The sequence below is a fragment of the Notamacropus eugenii genome, chromosome 5 (genome assembly GCF_028372415.1).
Source record: "Notamacropus eugenii isolate mMacEug1 chromosome 5, mMacEug1.pri_v2, whole genome shotgun sequence".
Lineage (NCBI taxonomy): Eukaryota > Metazoa > Chordata > Mammalia > Diprotodontia > Macropodidae > Notamacropus > Notamacropus eugenii.
Genome location: NC_092876.1, coordinates 86,303,672 through 86,325,149, shown reverse-complemented (window position 1 = coordinate 86,325,149; position 21,478 = coordinate 86,303,672). Strand labels below are relative to the sequence as shown.

At 37.6% G+C, this 21,478-nt stretch overlaps 1 protein-coding gene and 1 long non-coding RNA gene across 4 annotated transcripts in view; one reads left to right on the top strand and one right to left on the bottom strand.

The window, feature by feature from the left end:
• The window catches only part of CSMD2 (CUB and Sushi multiple domains 2), a 1,007,626-nt gene that overhangs the window by 194,309 nt on the left and 791,839 nt on the right, over positions 1 to 21,478 (bottom strand). For both annotated transcript variants that reach the window (XM_072610105.1, XM_072610106.1), the window contains 3 exons: positions 19,124 to 19,262; positions 9,430 to 9,617; positions 859 to 1,053 (listed from right to left, as the gene is read on the bottom strand). In XM_072610105.1, coding sequence (XP_072466206.1) covers positions 859 to 1,053; positions 9,430 to 9,617; positions 19,124 to 19,262 — 522 coding nt within the window. The remainder of the gene's footprint in view (positions 1 to 858; positions 1,054 to 9,429; positions 9,618 to 19,123; positions 19,263 to 21,478) is intronic.
• LOC140504774 (uncharacterized) overlaps positions 1 to 21,478 on the top strand; it is a 39,339-nt gene that overhangs the window by 12,399 nt on the left and 5,462 nt on the right. The window contains exons 4-5 of one of the 2 annotated variants that reach the window (XR_011967238.1): positions 193 to 296; positions 892 to 1,633. This is a non-coding gene — a long non-coding RNA (uncharacterized lncRNA). Of the gene's footprint in view, positions 1 to 192; positions 297 to 891; positions 1,634 to 21,478 lie in introns of those variants that run through there. The other variant, XR_011967239.1, reaches the window with a different exon arrangement.

The window sequence follows — 21,478 nt, the reverse complement described above, 5'->3', positions numbered from 1 at the left end:
CCTATAGAGAGAGGCTTGACTTGGATCACCCAGATAACAAATACCCTTTTAGTAATGGATGGTTGGAGTAGACGGCAGGAAAGGTTCTTTTCCCCTCATAAGACATACAGTCCCCAAAAGGCTACATTAAAATTAAAATAACTCTGAAGGGTCACATTTTTTAAACATCAATTCTTACTTCTACAATTCTAGATTTGAAACCTAAAGGGATTTAAAGCTCATCTAGTTCAACTCCGTCATTTAGAGGTGAATAAACTGAGATCCAGAGACCAAGTGATTTGCTCACTCTCACAAAGGTAATAAATGACAGATCTGGAATTCTGATACCTTAGTTATCACCTGTATCAGTTATCCAATACTCACATAATCTAGCAAACATTTGAGTTAACTATTATGGCCTTACTTATCAGGTTAAAAACTTATTTAGTTGAACCATACTTTATCTGATAATATCTTATTCACCAATACCTTATCTTCCTCATACTGTTTTTAAAAATCTAATACCTTAGTTATCTGGCTATCAACTTAAAAGGTCTTAGTAGAAAAGGTTCACAGGATGGAGGGTGCGGTGACTGTAGGAGACCAGAGTAGACAATCTATCCAGTGCAGTTTTACAGAAAGCAACCCTGTCCTTATGTCACCATAAGCTGTCTGATACCTTTGGCAGAGTAGGCCTGGGAATCATTAATCTCTTCTTTATACTGATATCCTTTCTAAATTATGCCTCAGCTCCACTTAGTTTTCTCTACTCTGGCTCCACAATCCGCTTTCCCTTGGTTATGTTCTCTCATGGCTTCACTCTGGAGCCCATGCTAGAAGGTTCTTCCCCTATGCTGATCATATCCAATGTCATACAACCTGTACAGATGGGTTGGGGCTTGTTCCATACAGGCTTCCCATCTGCCGCCAGGATGCAAGTCAGAGTGGAGGCACCCTCAATCACATAGCCTCCATTGCAGTAGTAGGTGATGGTGGAACCCAACTTCAGATCGGTTCCAGTTCGTGTTCCATTCTTGATGGATCCAGGATCAAAACATGACTCCCGGGGATTTTCTGAAAAGGAACGAATCATTATTTCACCATTTGCAATAAACCTGGTCTGATGGGAAACTTCTTAGCTATGAGATCTCTGGTTTCATTTCCAAAAATCTTTTACTTTTAGTAGAATCCTACAACTAATGTCACTTCATTCTCTCCTCTGCCTCCGGGTAGGGCTTCCACTGACATAACCCAGAAATGAAGCTTGTTAAGTTTCTCAAAGGAACTCAGAAAAAGCTATGCCACAATCAATTTAACTCCCAACTCACATTTCTGAGACATTCCAGTGTATACAGCCTTGATCACAACAGGCAGATTGTAAATCAATAAACATTCAAGTGACTACCATGTATGAAAACACAGTGCTAGGTGCTGGGAAAGAGAGACCAACCTAAACTGTCCCTGTCTTCAAGGAATAGGGTATATCTAGATAAATAAATACAAGGTAATTTGAGGAACATCTAGGGGAATCCAAGACATTGCACAGAGAAGGTGGCAACTGGGTGGTGCCATAAGAATAGAAAAAGATTCCTAAGAGGGTAAGGAGTATATTATGAGTATGGCTGATATACAGTGCAAATACACAATGGTATAAGATGGGAATAATTAGTTGTCCTGTCTCAGTTCAAGTCAACCGACATTTACTAAATGCCTGCTCTGCCAGGTGCTTAGGTAGGTGCTAAGGACAGGAAGACAAATTGAAACCAGGCCCTGCCCTCACAGAGATTACATTCTACTGCAGGGAAACAACTTGTATATAGGTAAGTAAATACAAAATAATTGCCAGGAGAAGAGACAGCACTACAAGAGAAGGGTCCTTGAGCTGAACCTTAAAGAGAACCAGTGTTTCCAAGAGAAAGAGGTAAAGAAGGAAAATATTTTAGGAATGAAGAATAACTTGTGTAAGTAAAGGCAGAAGAAAAAGATGGAATATTATCTATGAGGAACTTCAAGTGGGCCAACTAAGGTGGAACAGAGGGTATGTGAAGACACAATATGACTTCAGTCTAGAATGCAAACCAGATTTCTACCAGATTTCTAATTTAAAAAGATAAATTACATTGATATTCTAAAGGAATTTAAATGCCAGCCTGAAGAGTTTATATTTGATTCTAGAGGCAGCTGGGAGCCCTTAAAGTTTCCTGAGAAGGGGAGTTACATGGTCAGATCTGAGTTTTAGGAAAATCACTAGCCCCATAGTCATCTCCCTAGATGGAATCCTCTATAACACTTCAACTACACACACAGAGGGTCACATGCTTGATCTCACCATCAATCACAAATGTTCTATTTCCATGTTCATAAATTCTGAAATTCCTTTATCTCACTATGCTCTTTTATAAGTTTATCTTTCTTTGTGCTTGTTCTAACCTTGTTCTTCATCGTTAAGGGGACTTCCAAACCCTCTCCTAGTCAATTCTTTCCCAGTACAAGACCTCTACTCTGACTGCACCATTCTTCCTTCCTTCTGTCTACCACTTGAAGAACCAGTTTATTTCTACAATATCCTCTACACTTGAGGTCCTTGCCCTCTTCTCCTATCAACGATCTTACCTGTTATTCCCAGAATCAAATGTAAAGCTCTCTGTTTGGCATTTAAAGCCAAACATATTTTTCTCTTCCACATACTTTATGATCCAGAGATGATGGCCTAGCTGTTCATCATATATAATGCTCCCTCTTTCAGATCTGTGCTTTTTCACTTGCTGTCTCCCATGCTGGAATGCTTTCCCTCCTTCTCTCTACCTCTTGGCTTCCCTCATTTTCTTTAAATCTCAGTTCCAATTCTAGCTTCTGCATGAAGTGTTCATGTTAGGGCTTTGTTTCTGAGATTGCCTACATTTACATGTACATGTAAGGTACATGATTGTTTGCATGTTGTTTTCCCAATCAGAATATGAGTTCCTTGAAGAAAAGGATTGACTTCTGCTTTTGTTACATGTTGTTCAATCATTTCAGCCATATCCTACTCTTCATGATCCCATTTGGTTTTTTTCTTAGCAAAGATACTGGGGTGGTTTGCCCTTTTCTTCTCTAATTCATTTTACAGATGAGGAAAATGAGGCAAACAGGGTAAAGTGATTTGCCCATGGTCACACAGCTAGTGAGGCCAGATTTGAACTCATGAAGATGAGTCTTACTGACTCCAGGACTGGCACTCTATCTACTGCATGACCTACCTGCCCATTCTTTATCATGCTGAAAGCATAAATGACAGGGACATGGAGCATAAACTGGAAAACTGAAGAGGCAAGGAGTCTTAATTGAGTTCAGGTAAAAAGTAATAAAAGCATGAATTAGGATATGTAAGTGGAGAGAAGTTACTAATGCAAGAGATGTTGTGGAGATAGGCCAGCAAGTTTCAACAACTGACTAGCTGCAGAAATTAGGGAAAATAACTTGGGTGACTAGAAGGACCACTTGTGCCCTCACAGAAATAAGGAAGAAATCAGAAAGAGGAGTGAGGTTCCATTTTCTGTAGAGTGAATTTCAGAAATCTATGGGGCAAGCAGGTAATTTCCAGCAGGAAGTTGGTAATGAAGAACTAGAGCTCAGGAGAAAGACAGAGCCTGGATATGTGGTATTAGAAGTCACTTGCATAGACATGATCATTAAATCCATGGAAACTGATGGAATCCCAGGGGAAATATACAGAAAAAAAAGAAGGGAAGCCCCAGAACTCTGGGCATACCTACGTTTAGAGAGTAGACATGGATAATGATCCAGCAAAGGAGACTGAGAAAGTGGCACATCAATGCCCAGGAAGGAAAGATATTCAGAAGGAGTGGATGGCTGACAGTATAAAAACCCAGCTAAGGTCAAGAAGGATGAAGATTAAATTTGACTATAAAAATATTTATCAAGAAGAATAAATAATATGAAATAAGTCAGCAAAGGAAGGTTGGAAACATTGTGAAGGGTCATAAATAACAAATATAATAGTTAATAATTTAAGATTCCCAAAGTACTTTGCTAAAACAATATCACTTGACTGTCACAATCACCCAGTGAGGTATGGTACTCCCAGGTACTCTTAAGCCTAGGAGGTAGAAAGTGAAACCAGAGCTCTAGACTTTCAGTCCTGAGCTCTCTCACTGTACAGCACTGCCTCTCCAAATCTTAGGCTGAAGAGTTTGCATTTGACCTCAGAGGTAATGGGAAGCCACTAAAGGTTCTTAGGTGGGAAAGTGGCATGGTCTAATCATGAACTACAACTCCGTTATTCTGTAAGTGTTAATACCCACAGGGCCCATATTGATCATATCTAAAGCAGGCCTCCCTAGGGAGGGAAACTTGGATCTGAAGATATTAGTAGTGGAGTACAACTTCTCCCATTGAAGCTTTGTCCAACAACCAGAAATTTGAAAACTATAAGGTACTCTAAGAATTATTGAGTCTATCTCCCTCGCTGCAGGGATGATGAAACCAAGGACCACAAAAATAATAACCGCTGCTTGATGTCTGACTGATTCATTGACCAAAAAAGGAATCACATAGCCTGTCAGTGGTAGAGGTAGAACTAGAACCCAGATCACAAAACTTAAGTCCACTGAATTTTCCAATAAAATCATATGGCAGGTTACAAAGCAGAATAACCACCTGAGCTACTATTATTAATTATTAACATCAAGACATTGGGAAAATAGGCTAAAATCTACCTCAAAATGAGGGAGACACCAGGTCCCAAATGTTTCTGCCTGTACTTCTCTATAGGGTATCTTATTCCCTGACATCTGCCACATCCACTCATCAGCTTACTGACAACATTCACACCTGCATCTCACATAGGTTAGTGTCACCCTTCAAAACTAGTGACTTCTCTCTGTTGGAAAGTTCTGATTTATCTTGTATACCATTTCTTTGTACATGGTTGTTTGTCTGCCCTCTCTTCTATTAGATTGTGAGCTCCTTGAGAACAGGTACTGCCTTTTGCCTTTCTTTCTATATATAGAGCTTAGCATAATGCCTGGCACATGTAGACACTTAATAAATGGTGTATTGACTGACTGACTGGATGCCTTATCCCTGCTAGCCTAGGTAGGATTATGTGATTTCTGCCTAACAAAAACTCTTACAGGGTTGACTGTGGTCATGGAAAAAATATCCTACTCACAGCAAACAGTCATTTCCAACAAACTTAATTTTTTCTTTCTCTTAACCACAGTAAAAGAATCCAGTTTCCAGAGGAAAATTCTAGCTAGGACAATAGGTCCAGGAAGGCTTTGATTTTATTTTTTCTTGCCTGGCTTCCCCTTCCCCCTTCTTTGTAAATTATAATTAGGGTTTTGATTAATTCTCAGGTCTGATAGTTTGCAAATTATCTAGAAAAGCCAGATATCATTGCAAATGTCAGGACGTGGAAGAATAAGAGTGCAGAACAATTCAAGTATTGTTTTTATTGTGATTATCTTATGTCATTTATTTCATTATAATAATATTACATAATACTGGGTAACATTTACTTTGTACCTTATGGTCATATGATATATTATCTAATTTGATTTGATTCTCACAAAGGAGAAGGGAGTTTTTGAATATTTGAGTACAATGATTATCATAACAATGGTATGGCATGATTTTAGACTCCCTTTTTGACCCCCATGCATTCCCTACTTATTAGGCAAGCATTATTATTCCTTTTTTAAATGACAAAACAGAAATGCAGAGAAATTATGACTACCGAGTGAAGCAGCTATTAAAAAACCCAAATCCAGTTCATCTGATCCAAAGTCAAATAAATGTTCTTTCTGTTACATCACATTGGTTCTATTTCTTATCTTATACTAGTTTCTATAGAAGAACTCATCCAACAGAAAATAAGATCTTTGAGATCAAGGATTTCTGCTTTTGTTTTTATATTCGTAGAACCTAATAAAGTCTTTGGCATAAAAAGGCACTTAACAAATGCTTGCTGGATGAATCAATGGAGTGCCAACAGACCATATAGATGTGGCCAGCTTCTTCCCAGGCCTAAGTCATTCCTCTGGTGAGATGAGAGTAGTGTGTGTGGGGTGGAAACAGCCCTGGAATGAAAACCAAGAATCCTAGGTTTTAGGTCAGCCAGGAATTAGTTGTATATCCACTCTCTGGTAATCAGTTTTCTCCTCAATAAAATGAGATACCAGACATCTCTAATGTACCCAAGAAATTATTACCATTTCATAATTCTATATACATAATGCACAATGGTGATGGCTATGTTTTCCTCATAGTTGTTTTTAGTCTTGGAAAAGACATCAACCTCTCTAGGTCTTTCTTTTTCCTTCTGCCAAATGGTCAAAATCAATTCCAACTTCTCTCCCTATAATCTGGAGAGGAAAGTTAAAAGAGAAGGTGGGTTGGAACTGCTTGGTACACCTCAGCTTCAACACGCATTTACACATGGTTCAACATATACTTACACTATTGTAAAATTTATTGTTTTCAGAAATAATTACTAACCTGGAAGGAGATAACAGAGTAGACCTTGGGACATAGAACTTGTCAAAACCAATAGCAACATTGTGCCATTCAGTAAATAAAAAGAAGACTCTACTGACCCTCTATCAATAGAATATGTGTTTTGATTTGTATCTTTAATAGAATAGTTGCAATAAGAATAAATGTAATAAGACATAAAAGCTCTGATTCAATTGTCCTCAAAATGACAAGACAGCTAGCCACAATCTAGTCATTTAGGTTCCAGGTTTCTTTGTACAAAAGGCCATGAGACTCATTGGCTTAATATCAGAGAATTGTTCTCCAGCCACTGAGATAGATGTCATGTACATCAACTCCACTCCTCCTATGTCCAGGGTACAGTCATAAAGTATTTTTCTTACCAGCAATGTTCCAGCCTCCCTAGTTCCCTTATGATAGATTAACTTTTTCTAGGAAAGATATGGGATCCCAAGTGATTCACCCACAATATCTGTTCTTTCTTTCTCCATGCTCAACTCCAATTCATCAGGCACAACCTCTACCAGTGCTTCTACTACTGACCCTCTCAGATCCTTAGCTCTTGCTTGAGCTATACATAGTAAGTACCCAGTGTTTGGCACCCAAAAGACAGTAGAAGCATAGACTTGGGGACTAGAAGCATGAAGAACAACACTTTTCCCTAGAGAGATGGCTCCCACAAACTTCCCCTGACAACATACAAATGTACCACCAGAGGGCATGGTTTATTTGTGCAGGAAATAAGACTGAGAGAAAGACCTGTCCGACTTTTTCATGGACTCTCTCTCCAGTCCCATGCTACAGAAAAACTATGAAGTAAATGAAAGAACACTAGACTCAAGGGTCAAAAGATTAGGGTTTAAGTACTACTTCTGACATTTTAATGTAACCATAGGCAAATCCTTTCATTTCTCTGGGCCTCATCATCCACAACTGTAAAATGACGGCAATCATGCTTCTATTTCTTACCTTTCAAGGCTATTTACTGCAAAGATCAAATTAAATAATATACATGAAGTGCTTTGTAATAATAAATACTATCTAAAAGTAGGCTATGATGGTAATGACTCCTGCCTATTTCCTTGAAGCCCAAGTTATTGAAAAAGAGAACAAAAATCTGCTCTTTCATTCAGTGCACAACGGATGCACTAACAAGACGGTATGGTGATGACTTGAATTACTGATTCAGTCGGGAAAGATAAGCAAGAATCTTTGTTGCCATTCAAATACAAAGAAGCAATACATTTGACATGAACCTCCCAGGAGCAGAGATGTGGGCTATATATTGGGGGTTTCACAGGAGGAAAATGAACTAGCATGACAGGAAAAAGGATGCCAATAAGTACGTGCAGACTAAAGATCATAAAAGATCATACACTGTATTTAGGAACAAAACAATGAGACATCAGTATTGGTTAAAAATACGGTGTGGCATATTAGCAATTTCCTGAACCTGTCTGGCCATAAAATTGAGGAATGTGCCAAACATAACTCTATCAAGGAAAGAAAGGTGTTAAGCACCTGCTTGGTGTTTCTCATTTAGGAAGAGAGAAATATTATCATGGGTAACTAAAGCATGTTATATGTACGATCTGGGAAACAGAGGACTATGGGGTCAAATAAGAAAGACAAGGACACATCAGGTCTTCTGAGGACTAATGTGGAAGGAAAGCTGACTTATGGTACAGAAGGTACCATCAGTGCAAAATGGATGCAGCTGGATCCAAAACGTTGGAAACGTGAAACAGCAGCAGTCATGATGGAAGCCAATAGAGCTAGAAAAAAGGATTAAATATTAGAATTAGATTTTTGGAGGTAATGGAAGGGAAAAGAAAAAAGTATATCAATAAAGAAGTTAAAGAAGATCCAAAAAAATTGAAAAGAGCAGGGAAATGGTTGCTCCTCTGGACAACAAGAAACAAGAGAGGAACCTGAGTCTTCAGATGCCACAGATTTAAAAGTCTCAGAAAGAAATAGCAAGGGAGGGCAAATCTCTGGTTTTCTAAGGGAAAGGGCCAAGAGAAATAGAATGACAATTCTAATGTAGATATTTATAAAGGAGATTCAAGCGATAGAAATAGAGGAATGGAGCAGCATAGGAAAAGAGATGAATGAGAAGAACAGAGAAAAAGAGTCAAAGGGGAAAAGAAGAGAAGGAATTTGAAAGAAACCACAAAAGACTAATAAAATCCACCCAAAGGCAGGGTAGAAAAGAAACAGAATCATGTAGTACCAGTAACATCAGAATATAAAAAGAAAGAGAAAAACATATCCAGGGCTCTGACGGTAGCTGAACTAGAGACATGGGAGAAGGCAAAGTGGAGAAAAGACAACATCATGGTATTTATGTGTAATTAGAATATACATGTGTTTTGGTTGGTGCTGGGTAAAGAAAGAACTGAGAACATGGAACTCAGAAATATCAAGAAGATTGGAGCTGCAATGTAATGTTATGCTTACCAGCACCATGGTTAGCGTCCCTGAATGTATGGGCAGGACACAGGATGTGACTCCAAAGGAAGGTGAAGTGCCTTTTGATTGAGACAGTTTCTCAACTGTCTCCAGAAGTTCCTTCCTCAGTCAGAAAGGCTCATGCCTAAAAAATCAAGGGAATTGCCCAAATATCCCTACTGTTTTCTTCACCAGCTTTTTTGGGAAGGGACACTTCAAGCTGGACAAAGCCCCAGATACATAATATAACTGGAAGAGACTTCGGTGATTAACTGTTTCAACGCCCTCATTTTCATTTTACTGAGACCCATGAAGTGGCTTGCCTAAGAATACAGTTAGTTAATGGTAGAACCCAAATATCTGAATTCTGGGCTATGGCTCTTTCCCCTATAACACAGTGACTGCATTCCCACCCCCCACCATCACCACCCCCATCCCATTCCCTTTGGTCTAATATCTTTGGAAACTATGGCCACCCCCGCCTAACATCTGATTCATTACCTGTGTAATCGATGACGAAGCCTGAATTGCTCACCGATGCATCACTACGGAAGGCCAGGAATAAGCTGTTGCTGCTGCTCTCAATGCGCTCTGGGAGCTGAGAGCCATAGAAGCTCCCAATCAGGGGGCTATGGGAGTCCAACCCATCATAGATGTGAAGAAAGTCATAGCCAGGTTCCAAGTTAAAGCTGAGGGAATAAACAGAATGCCCATCACCCACCAGAGGTCAAAAAAAATGTCATAAAAGACATTCTGGGAATAAGAATAAGAATAAAAGCTCACATTCATATAGTGCTTTACAATTCACAAAGTGCTTTGAGTACATCTTCTCATTTTATCTGTGTCAAGGGCCCAACATCTGTTCAGACTTTGGCCCCTATCTCAGGAGAGAGAGGAAATCTGAAGGATCAGAAACTCTTAAGTCCCCTAGAAGAGTGCAACATTGAAAGAATGTACCATTTCCTATCCTTCCCTTTTCCTCCCCCTTGTCTCTACCACAAACATACATGCAGAAGCCCCTGGGAGGAATACACACTCAACCTTCTTCCTCCCAATTAGATCAAGAGAGGGGATTCCATCACCTGACATGGATACTGTAAAGCCCAGGGCAGATGAAGATGATCTTCTCCAAACAGAAGAAAATTCTTCTGTGAGGGAGAGACTCTTCCAAGCAGGAAAGGACTAATGTCTACAATTTGCTTCAAGTCTCTCCCTCCTGGGTTCTGATTCCCTATGCCACCCTAGCTTTTTCTAGACTCTCTAGAGCTTATCTGAACTCTGTCTCCAACACACATTCCCTGGTCTCTCTAATGTGCTGCTCCTTCAGCCTGTCTGTCCTGATCAACAAGGGAAGGAGAGGCTTTTTACTAATACCTTTTATTTGTAATTCAACAAAGACCAAGTTAGTTTTCTAAGACAATATTTACTAGAAACAAAGAGAAAAAAAAACACAAAAGCAAAGAGATAAATGAATCTCTGGAGGTAGCTAAAACTCCAGTCACAGCTCAATTCAATTTAGCAAACATTTATTAATGATATATAATAATGATATGTAGTTCTTTTTTATTCTTTTTGCCCTCTCAGTGGATAGGAGAGGGGTTGGAAGGAGGGAGATAGTACGGAACTGATAATAAAAATAAAATTTCATTTACAAAAACATTATTAAGTGTCTCCTCTATGTAGGGTATTGTATGTAGGCATTGAAATTTACAGATGAAAGCTATAATAAAGCTAGCCCTCAAAGAATTTACAAATAAACAGGGGAGTCAGGAGTCATGTATTATTATAAGTACTTGAGCTGAGCCTTAAAAGAAAGAGAAGGATTTCAACAAGCAAAATTGAGAAAGCAAATACATTTCAGAAATGGGAAAAGGTCTTCACAAATGCAAAGACGTAAAAGGATGTAAAATGAAATTGGGGAACTGTAGTCCAGTTTGGCCAGAGAATAAACAGCATAAAGGAAACTTGTGTGACATAAGGCTAGAAAAATAGGTTAGAGATGGACTGGTGTATGGCTTGGAATGCCAAGCTGATTTTGTAATTCTACTGGCAGACAACAAAAATGCTTGTTTTCGAGCAGGGAACTAAACTGGTCAAATCTCGATATTAGGAAGATTACTTTGGCAGCTGTGTGAACAACGCATTAGAGGGGAAGAATATGGGGAGAAAAACCAGTTAGGAATCTGTGACGATGATACAGGCAAGATGCTTAAAGTCCTTTGGATAGTGACAGTGAAACTGGAAAGGAGGGGACAGATACAGGGAAGGCTGTGAGGGTAGAATCAACAGGACTTAGCAGTTACTTGAAAGTGAGAGGTAAAGGAAAAATAAAATTCAGAGTTATACTGATAGTATAAACCTGGGTGACTCAGAAGACAGTAGTGCCATCTGAAAAAATAGGGAAGTTTTGAGTGGTAGGTAGGGTTAGAAAAGAAGATGTGCTAAATTTTGTATGTGGTACATCTGAGTTGACATCAAGACCCAGTTTCCACTGAGCAGCAGAGCTTATTAGAAGCCTACAACCTGATTTCTCTCCCTCATACCTTAATCTTTTTGACCCATTTTCTTCTTTTCTTTCTCTTCCCATTCCTCTTACCCTACTTTAGGCCAAAGAGAATAACTTCAAAACTAGGATCCCTACTTTCAGCTTTTCATATCTCTAATTCATTGTACACAACACTGTCAAATTAATCTTCATAAAATATCACTTTGGTTATATCCACACATTCCCACCCTACCATACATCCTGCTCAAACACCTTTAATGACTCTTTATTAAATAATATGAAAAAAAAAAGTATAAATCTCCAAGCCTGGCATTCAATGTCCTCCCTAATTTGGAGCATACCTTTTAAGCTATCACTGTCATAAACTAACCCTACATCTCATTCCAAATGGGTCCAGCTAGATAATAATTCATCTTAAGAAAATCTGGAGGTACCAGGAAACTGTAATCTCAGTATGAATCAACAATGCTAATATGATCTCAGGTTACATTAGGAGAGTAATGGTGTCCAAAAAAGGAGTTGATAGTGCTGCTATATTCTGCCCTAGTCAGGCTATGACTTGAGGTCTGTGCTCAGTTTGGGGCCTCAAAAGGTAACTGATAAGTTGGAGAGTGTCCAAAGGAGGGAAAGCAGGATGATGAAGAAACTCCAGATCATTCCGTGTGAGAAATGGTTGAAAGAAAAGGAGATTTTAGCTTATATGAGAGGACATGATTTATCTATTTTCCAGTAATTAAAGAATTCTTTCATGCAGAAGAGGAATCTAATTGGCACCAGAAAACAGAACTAAAAATAATATATACAAAGTGAACAGGGGACAGATTTAGGTTCAGACTAATAATTAGAGGTATCCAAAAATGGAATAGATTTTTTAGGGAGGTACTGCTTCCTCCTCATTAGTGGGTCTTCTGATTAGAGATCAAAGTCTGGAGGACCATTTTTCAGGAATGCTGTAATAGGGATTCTTTATCAGACATTGATTAGACTCAATATCCATTGAAATCGAGTAACTAGACTGGATCCAAAGTCTAAAAAGAGTAAAACTGGGTAGTTCTGCAGAAAGTTCTGTAAGTCTGATATTCCTTAGTCCTGGGTTGCCATTACCACTTGCTTTCTCCTTCCTGTTTCCAAAATATTACTCAATGGTGAGTGACTGCGCCCACTACAAATCCATATTGTCTCAGTTCAATATGTCCCTCACTCCTACACAACAATCCTTTTATCCTTTCCTGACTATTTTGAAAAGCCCCTACTCCAAATCTTTTTTGCTCCTTAAGTCTTCATTCCCAAGTATTTAATCAGATGACCTATCTTTCTACTTATACAATCAAGTAGCAAGTAGGAACTGTGCTAAGGTCTTTAAAACAAAACAAAAATAAAAACCTTCACTTTGCCCTGTCATCCTTTCAAGCTGCTGTACTGTATCTCCTCTCTTCCAATTCCTTGCTCTACCTTTTGTGACTTTGGGCTAGTCACTTACCCCCAATTGCCTCATCCTGGGTCATCTCCAGTCATCCTGATGAATATCTGGTCACTGGATTCAGATGGCTCTGGAGGAGAAGTGAGGCTGGTGACCTGCACAGCCCTCACTCACTCAAAACAAAGTCAAGTGCAAGTCATGTCATCATTTCTCTGATAGCATGGTCTTCTTTAGCAATGAAGGACAAACACACCTCCTTTGCACCCACTCACTTCTCAACCCATTATATTCTGGATTTCCACCCTACCACTCCAATGAAATTACATTCTCCATAATTTCCAACATTACTTTAGGTAAATTTTGTGAGTGTGGATTCCCCTTGACTTCTCTCTAACTCTTGACATTGCTGATCACTCTTTCCTCTTGGATACTCATTCCTCCCTTGGCTTCTATTATTGCACTCCCTTGTTTATCTTTCTACCTCCTAACTTGGACCCCCTAAACTTTTAGTGCACCCTTTGCTAGTTCATTATCCACCTTCCATTTCCAAGTGGGTGGTCTTCTATGTTTTCACTCTCAGCATACAAATCAATCTCCCTGGTCTCAATTACCATATCTCTATCTATATCTTCTAAATCTATACATCCAGCTTCAACCTCTTTTCTAAATTTTAGTTCCACATCATCAATTTTCTACAGGTGGACAACTCCATCTGGATCTAGACTTCAACATTTTCAAAATGGAACTCATCACCTTTATCCCTACATTGACCTCCTCCTTCAAATGTTACTATTTCTATTTAGGGCACTAGAATTTTCTAATTCTTCAACTCTACCTCCAGGCTATCTCTCACACCATTTCCTTTAACTACCCTTAATTCAAGGATTTATAAGTTCTAACTAACTAAAAACTAACAAAATAGCCTCCCAGATCCAAACCATCCTCCATTCAACTTCTCTGCTTATCTCCGCAAATGACTGTAAATGACTTGAAGGCAGGGATGGTTAAGCACAGTGCCTTCCACATGCTACATACTTCATAGAGATTTATGAAATTGAATAGAGAGAATACTGAATTTGAAATAGTCACGTGAGTAATAAGATAAGAAGTCAATAAAATCAGAATGGGATTGTTGAGTAGCAGTGAGTACCTAACTGAGAGTAGACACCAAAAATTTATAGTAGGTGAAATAAGCTTGATTCCATTTTTCTTATTTAGTTATTTTGAGTCTTATCTTACTCTCTGTGTCCTCATTTGAGGTTTTCTTGGCAAAGACACTGGAATAGTCCACCATTTCCTTCTCTGGCTCATTTTGCAAATGACAAAACTGACGCAAATACTTTAAACGCAGGGTCATATAGCTAGTCTATGTCTGAGGTCAGATCTGACCTCAGGTCTTACTGACTCTAGACCCAGCACTCTATCCATAGAACCATATAGCATGGCCACATTTCGGAATTTAAAATTCTTCTAACTTCTGGGAGCTCAAGTACTTGTTGATTCCTTAAACTAGGGGTTTTCAATATGAGGTCCACTGACCAATATGTTTTAGGGAGTCCATTCAATTGGATAAGACAAAAATTACATCATTATTTTCACTAAACATTAACTAAAACTTAGCATTTCCTTCAATTATTTAAAAACATTATTGTGAGAAGAGGTCAATAAATTTTGCCAGACTACCAAAGGAATTCATGCCTTAGACCAACTCTCCTTATATTCTACCTCTCCTACCTTTTCTTTTGAACCAGTTCTTTGTCCTCACCTCAAAATCTAGTCTTTGATTTCTTCCTTTTATCCTAATCCTCTACTTGTTTTCATTAGTTTTTTTCTATTGCCTAGTCACCAGGGGCGATCATTTTGACACTGACCTTCCCCTCATGCTGTGTGCCAATCTCCCTGAATCACTCCTGATCATCTACATCTTCTGTTCTCAACTCTAGGCTGCTAAACATTGCTAAATATGAGCAGAAATCATGCTGTCTGATCTCAACTCAGTCCTTTTTGTTGCCAAGAAACAATTTTATTCATCTCCCAGTGATGATCAAATTTCCCATGGTATCTCCTGCAAACTTTTCCTGACCTCTTGAATACCTCAGTTCTAGTTCCTCAAAAGCAAGTGTTCCCTCTTCCCCCTCCTCACCCTCAACTGAAAGGATTGAGACAATTTTGCTCTTTTCCATCTTAAAATTTTTTGTGGCACAATTCCCTCTATCTCTGTAGCTTAACCCACCTTCTTTTTCCCTCAAAGGATGAAATAGGCCCTTCTTTCCAAGGTGAATACCTCCGTGTGTGTGTGTGTGTGTGTGTGTGTGTGTGTGTGTGTGTGTGTGTGTGTGTGTGTGTGTGTGTGTGCATACCATACTGTGCATACTTCTATTTAACAGTTCTTTCTCTGGAGTTGGATGGCATCTTCCTTCATAGATCCTTTGTAGGTGATCTGAATATTCATCATACTCAAAATAATCTAGTCATTCAGAGTTATCTCTCAAAGAATACTGCTGTCATTGTGTACAACATTCTCTTGATTCTGTCCCTTTCACAGTTCATTATTTCATGCAAGTCTTTTCATGTTTTTCTAAAATCAGTCTGCTAATCTTTTTTTACAGCACAGTACTATTCCATCACAATCATACACCACAACTTGTTTAGCCATTTTCCAACTGATAGCCATCCCCTCAACTTCCAGTTCTTTACTACCACAAAGAAAGCTACTGTAAATATTTCAGAACATAATAAGTTCTTTTCGTTTTTCTCTGATCACTTTGGGAAACAGATCTAATAGTAGTATTGCTGGGTCAAAGGGTATACACAGTTTTTATAACTCGGCATAATTCCAGATTGCTCTCCAAAATGGTTGGATCTATTCATAGCTCCACCAACAGTGTATTAGTGTATTTTTTTTCCAATTTTTTTCACATCCCTTCTAAAATTTCTCATTTTCCCTTTCTACCATTTTAGCTAATCTGATAAATGGGAGCTATCTTAAAGTTGTTTTAATTTGCATTTCTCTACTCAATAATGACTTAGAGAATTTTTTCATATGCCTATATATAGCTTTGATTTCTATATCCAAAAACTGTCTGTTCATATCCTTTGACCATTTATAAATTTGAAAATGACTCATATTCTTATAAATTTGACAAAGTTCTCTATATGTTTGAGATATGTGGCCTTTATCCAAGAAACTATTAAAAAAATTTCCCCAATTTTCTGTTTTCCTTGCAATCTTAGCTACATTGGTTTTACTTCTACAAACATTTATTATTTAATGTAATCAAAATTATTGATTTTATATCCCACGATGCTCTCTACCTCTTGTTCATTCATAAATTCTTTTCCTATCTATAAGTCTGATAAATAATATGTTCAATATTCTTCTAATTTACTAGTGTATCTCCCTTTAGATCTAGGTCATATATCCATTTTGATCTTGGTAAAGGTAGAAGATATTGGTCCATACCCAATTTCCGCAAGACTGCTTTGCAGTTTCCCCAACAATTCTAACAAAACAGTTAATTCTTATTCCCAAAGTTTAAATCTTTACATATGTTAAACATAAAGTTACTATAATCATTAACTACTGTGCATTGTATGTCTGCTCTGTTTCACTGATCCACCTTTCTTTTTCTTAACCAGTACCAGATAGTTTGGGTAATTACTGCCATAGTTTAAGAACTGATACTACTAAGCCTCCTTCTTTTACATTTTTTCCCAATATTGCCTTTGATGTTCTTGACCTTTGGTTTTTCCAAATGAATTTTGTTATTATTTTTTTCTAGGTCAATAAAATTAATTTAATTGGGATATCATTGAATACATCAATTAGTATTCATAAAATTGTCTTATTTATTACAATGGTTCTGCCCACCATGAATAATTAATATTTCTCCAATTATTTAAATTTGACTTTATTTACATAAAAAGTATCTTGGCAGGTATATTCCCAGGTATTTTGTGCTGTCCATTGTTATTTTAAATGGGGTATTTCTTACTATCTCTTCCTGCAGGGTTTTATTGGTGATATAGATAAATACTGATGACTTATGTGGGTTTATTTTATAAAAAACATTTTATAAGTTATATTTATATTTTTATATTTACATTTATATTTATTATTTTATAATAGTTTCTTTTCTTTTAATTTAATTTAGTTTATAAAAATTATTCTTTCAACTAGCTTTTTAATTGAATTTCTAGGATTTTCCAAGTATATCATATCGTTGCCCAAAAGAAATAGTTTTATTACCTCATTGCCTATTCTTATTCCTTCAATTTCTTTTTCTTCTCTTACTGCTATTGCTAGCATTTCTCATACAATACTGAATAATATTGGTGATACTGGGCTTCCTTGTTTCACTACCGATCTTACTGGGAAGGCTATTTAGCTTCTTCCATTACAAATAATGTTTGTTGATGGTTTTAGGTAGATACTTCTTATCATTTTAAGGAAAAATCCATTTATACCTATGCTTTCAAGAGATTTTCATAGGAATGAGTGTTATAGTTTGTCAAATGCTTTTTCTACACCTATTGATGTGCATATATGATTTTTATTGATTTTGTTATTAATAAATTATATTAATAGTTTTCCTTATGTTAAACCATTCCTTAGTCCACATTCATGTTGGCCTATCTGCAGTTATCTGGTACTATAATTTATATCTTCATGGTGAAATTCTCTTGTTTTTGATTCCATGATATTATAAATTCCTGAGGCAGCTAGGCAGATCAGTGGATAGAGTGCTAGGTTCGATTCAGGAAGACTTGAGTTCAGATTCAGCCTCAGACATAGCTGTATGACCCTGGGCAAGTCAACTTAATCATACTGCCATGGACAGTACGGTCCATGGGGTCATGAAGAATCGGACATAACTTAACTGAAAGTAACAAATTCTTAGTTCTCCTTCCCTTCTCTGTCTGCTTTGCTAGCACGACTTCCTCCTCCCTTTGCCTAAAGTGTGGGCATTCACAAAGAGCTCAGTTTTTAATCCCTATGTTTCCTTCTCTGTTTTCTTCCCATTAGAGATTTCATCTACTCTCATGGCTTCAGCTATCCTCTTATGAAGTTAAGTATCAAATATACATCACTAGCCCTCACCTCCCTCTCAAGTTCCAGGCCTGCATTTCCAAATACTTGCTAGGTATAATCACCTATCTCGCCCATTATTACCTCGGAATTCACTATACCCGAAACAAACTCAGCATCTTCTCCTCTTCACCCCACCCCAAAACAAATGAACACAAAACCCCAAACTCTCCCTCTGGGATTACTTTTCTTTTGTCCCTAGGACCATTATTTACCCAATCACCCATACTTGAAACCTTGGGAGTCACTTCTGCCTCTTCTCTCATATCTCCTATGTATTCTTTTCTTTCCAGTCATAAATCATAACAGTCTCATAGTTAGTCTTTCTGCCCCCAGGTTCTCCCCCCAAATCCATCCAATACACCCTTGTCATACTGTACTTACTGAAATTCTGTTTTGCATAACTTACACTCCTGCTTTAAAAAGTTTTAATGTCTCCCTGTTGTCTACATGTTACATTTAAAAATTCCTAATCTAGCATTCCAGTTCCTCTGTCAAACATACCAGCTGTGTATTCCCTTACTTCCCCATACTAATCCTTCATTCCATATAATCTTGTCTCCAATTCTTTTCTCACCATGTTCCCCCCACTCCCAATATCTTTGTCTAAGTATTAGCCCTTTGTCAAACACAGCACAGGTTCTATCTACTTCAGAAAATCTTTTCTAATATTACAACTCTTTGTTTTCATAGCATCCTCTGAAGTTCTGAACCACTGAAACTTATTTTGTGTTTAATGTAAGCTTCCTTGTATTGACACTTTATATATAAGAACATAACATGTACTCTCTCCCCAGCTATACTCTAAGGTCTTTCATATTTCAGAATATATCAACATCTAATATAGCACCTTGTATACAACAGACACTTAACAAATACTTGTTGTTGACGATGATGATGATGATGATGATGAGAGTTTCTATTTACTAAGTGATGGAAAAAGAATGACAAAACAGAAAAATGACTATACTTTCTTCTTACACAGCACCTTTCTGACTGTTCTATGAGTTTCACACTGAGACCTTGTCTCTGGACTAACTCAAAGAGCTTGATCATGAAACCCCCTTCCCTCAACTGGGTTTGGGACAATGGCAAAGGGAATTCTCTCCATACCCATGAAAATCCCAGCCCTTTTCCACCCTGATTAAATAAATAGATTTCCCAGGAGAAGGATACATACGTGTTAAACACTAGAGCGATGACATAGTCAGGAGAGACAGTCACTTTCCAGTCACATTCTTTGCCTGGAGGGTAGGGTTCTGGATAATTTGGGGACAGAATAACCCCTGAAGGTCCTGTCAGATCACCACCACAAGGAGCTGGGGGAAAAGAAAGGAAGGATAAGTAGTCCTTGTATATTTCCCAAATACTCTTAGATGATTCAGGAGAAAACCATTCAGGGGAAAACTCAATCAGTCCCTCTAATTTCTCTGCCACACATCCCCAAATCCCATCCAATACACTTGCAAGGACAAGCAATTCATTTTTATAAATGTGTCTAGAGCTGTGCAGGGTATCTCCCATAACAGAATCTAAGCTCCTTCAGGGAATGTATCATTTCACATTCCTACCTATCAACTACATCTAGCAAGTGCTTAATAAATGCACAATGAGTCATTCATTTACTTACTAGAGTAAGCTAAATGTCAAGCTGATTGAAAAAAAAAGGTAAATTAAGATTAAAAGCTAATGTTCATTTCAACCATCAATGTTCCAGTCTAACACAGGCAAAATCCACCTTATGGATGGGTTATCTTCTGAGAGATGATCTGAGAACTGGTTGTTTGGGTATTTGAAAACATTTTCCCATAGATACATAAAGTAGACTTCCCTAACAGATGGAGATGTACATCTCCATCAAGCGATTTCAAAGATGAAGGTAGCATGATGAGAGCTTACAAAAATGTCCTGCACCTAGTGGGACTGTCATGGTAGCCTTTCTCATAAACAACTCTAAAGGATTTTGCCATCAGCACACTTTCCTGACTTTATATACATACATGTACATCTCAAGGCTTAAGAGATTAATTAAATTGCTACTTCCCCAAAAAATGTTAAAGGCCTCTCTTACAAAATGGTTTTCAATTCTCTTAGATCAGTCCACAAACACCACCTAATCCACAATATGCCTAAACTGCAGTTCTCAGATTGGGTAAACTATTTTCTTTAATAAAATTCATTCATGGATAAACAAGTTGTGGTATATGAATATAATGTAATTTCTTATGCTATAAGAAATGACAAACAGGGGGACTTCAGAAAAACATGGAAAGGCTTTTATGAACTAATTCTGAGTGAAATGACCAGAACCAGGAGAGTATTATACACAGAAAGAGCCACAGTGTGCGAGGACTGTTTTTGATTGAATTAGCCCTTCACAGCAATTCAAGGACTTAAAACATTTTCAAAGTACTCTTAATGCAAAATGTCATTCACATCCACAGAAAAAAACTATAGAGCCAGAACACAGAATGAAGCAGGATATTTTCTCTTTTGTTTTTGTTTTTCTCATGGTTCCTCTCATTCGTTTTAATTCTTCTATGCAACATGTGAAAATATGCTTAATAAGAATGTATGTGTAGAACCCATATATAGTATTACATGCTATCTTGGAGAGGGAGGTAGGAGGGAGGGGGAGAAAATTCAAAACTTATGGAAGTGATTGTTGAAAACTGAAAACAAATAAGTTAATTAAAATTTATTAAAAGATAAAAAAAATGAAATAAAATTCATTCATATTTCCGAATCAGAAAGCACACATTTCCTATATGTAGTCCCTAATATTCTCCAGGAGGAGAGAAGAAAATGAGTTTGATTATATCTGTTTAGCATCTCTCAGGGCAAAAGAGGCAGATAAAAACAAAGAAATTCTAGAAGGAAGGGAGGCATGGAGCGAAAGAGTTCCTGAATTCACGGCTTGGGAGACAAGTCTTTCACTGAAGAACTATTGGTGATCATAACAGAATTAGTGTAGCATTAATCCTTGGAGTTGGTGTGACCTAAGAGGCCTAGTGCAACCTTTGGCTGAAAAGAAATCCCTTTTACAACATCCCCAACAAGTAGCTATCTAGGCTCTACTCACAGACTCCAATGACAGAAAACTTCATCAAGGCATCCCATTCAATTTTTAGATATTATTAACTTCATTAGAAAGTTTTTCTTTATATCAAGCAGAAATTTGCCTGTTTATAAAAATTCATATATGTAGCTCATATTTAATGCTTATAGTTTAGAGTTTAAATAATACCTCACATTTATATAGTGCTTCAAGATTTACATAAAAATTCTCCTCAAAACAATCTTTGGATGTAAATTAGAGCAAGTATTATTATTACCACCAAATCATTCCATGGAGGGAGCTCATACCTTCATGGAGCTTCACCTGCTCAGTCTATGACAGCTCATATTTTTGGAGTGCTTGAGAGGCTTAGCTCAAGTAATCTTTAAGGTTACTCCTAGATCAGCTCTAACAACTTTCTCAATATGAGAACAGGAAGAATTCACCATATAAACATGCTCCCACTTCTTCTTCAAG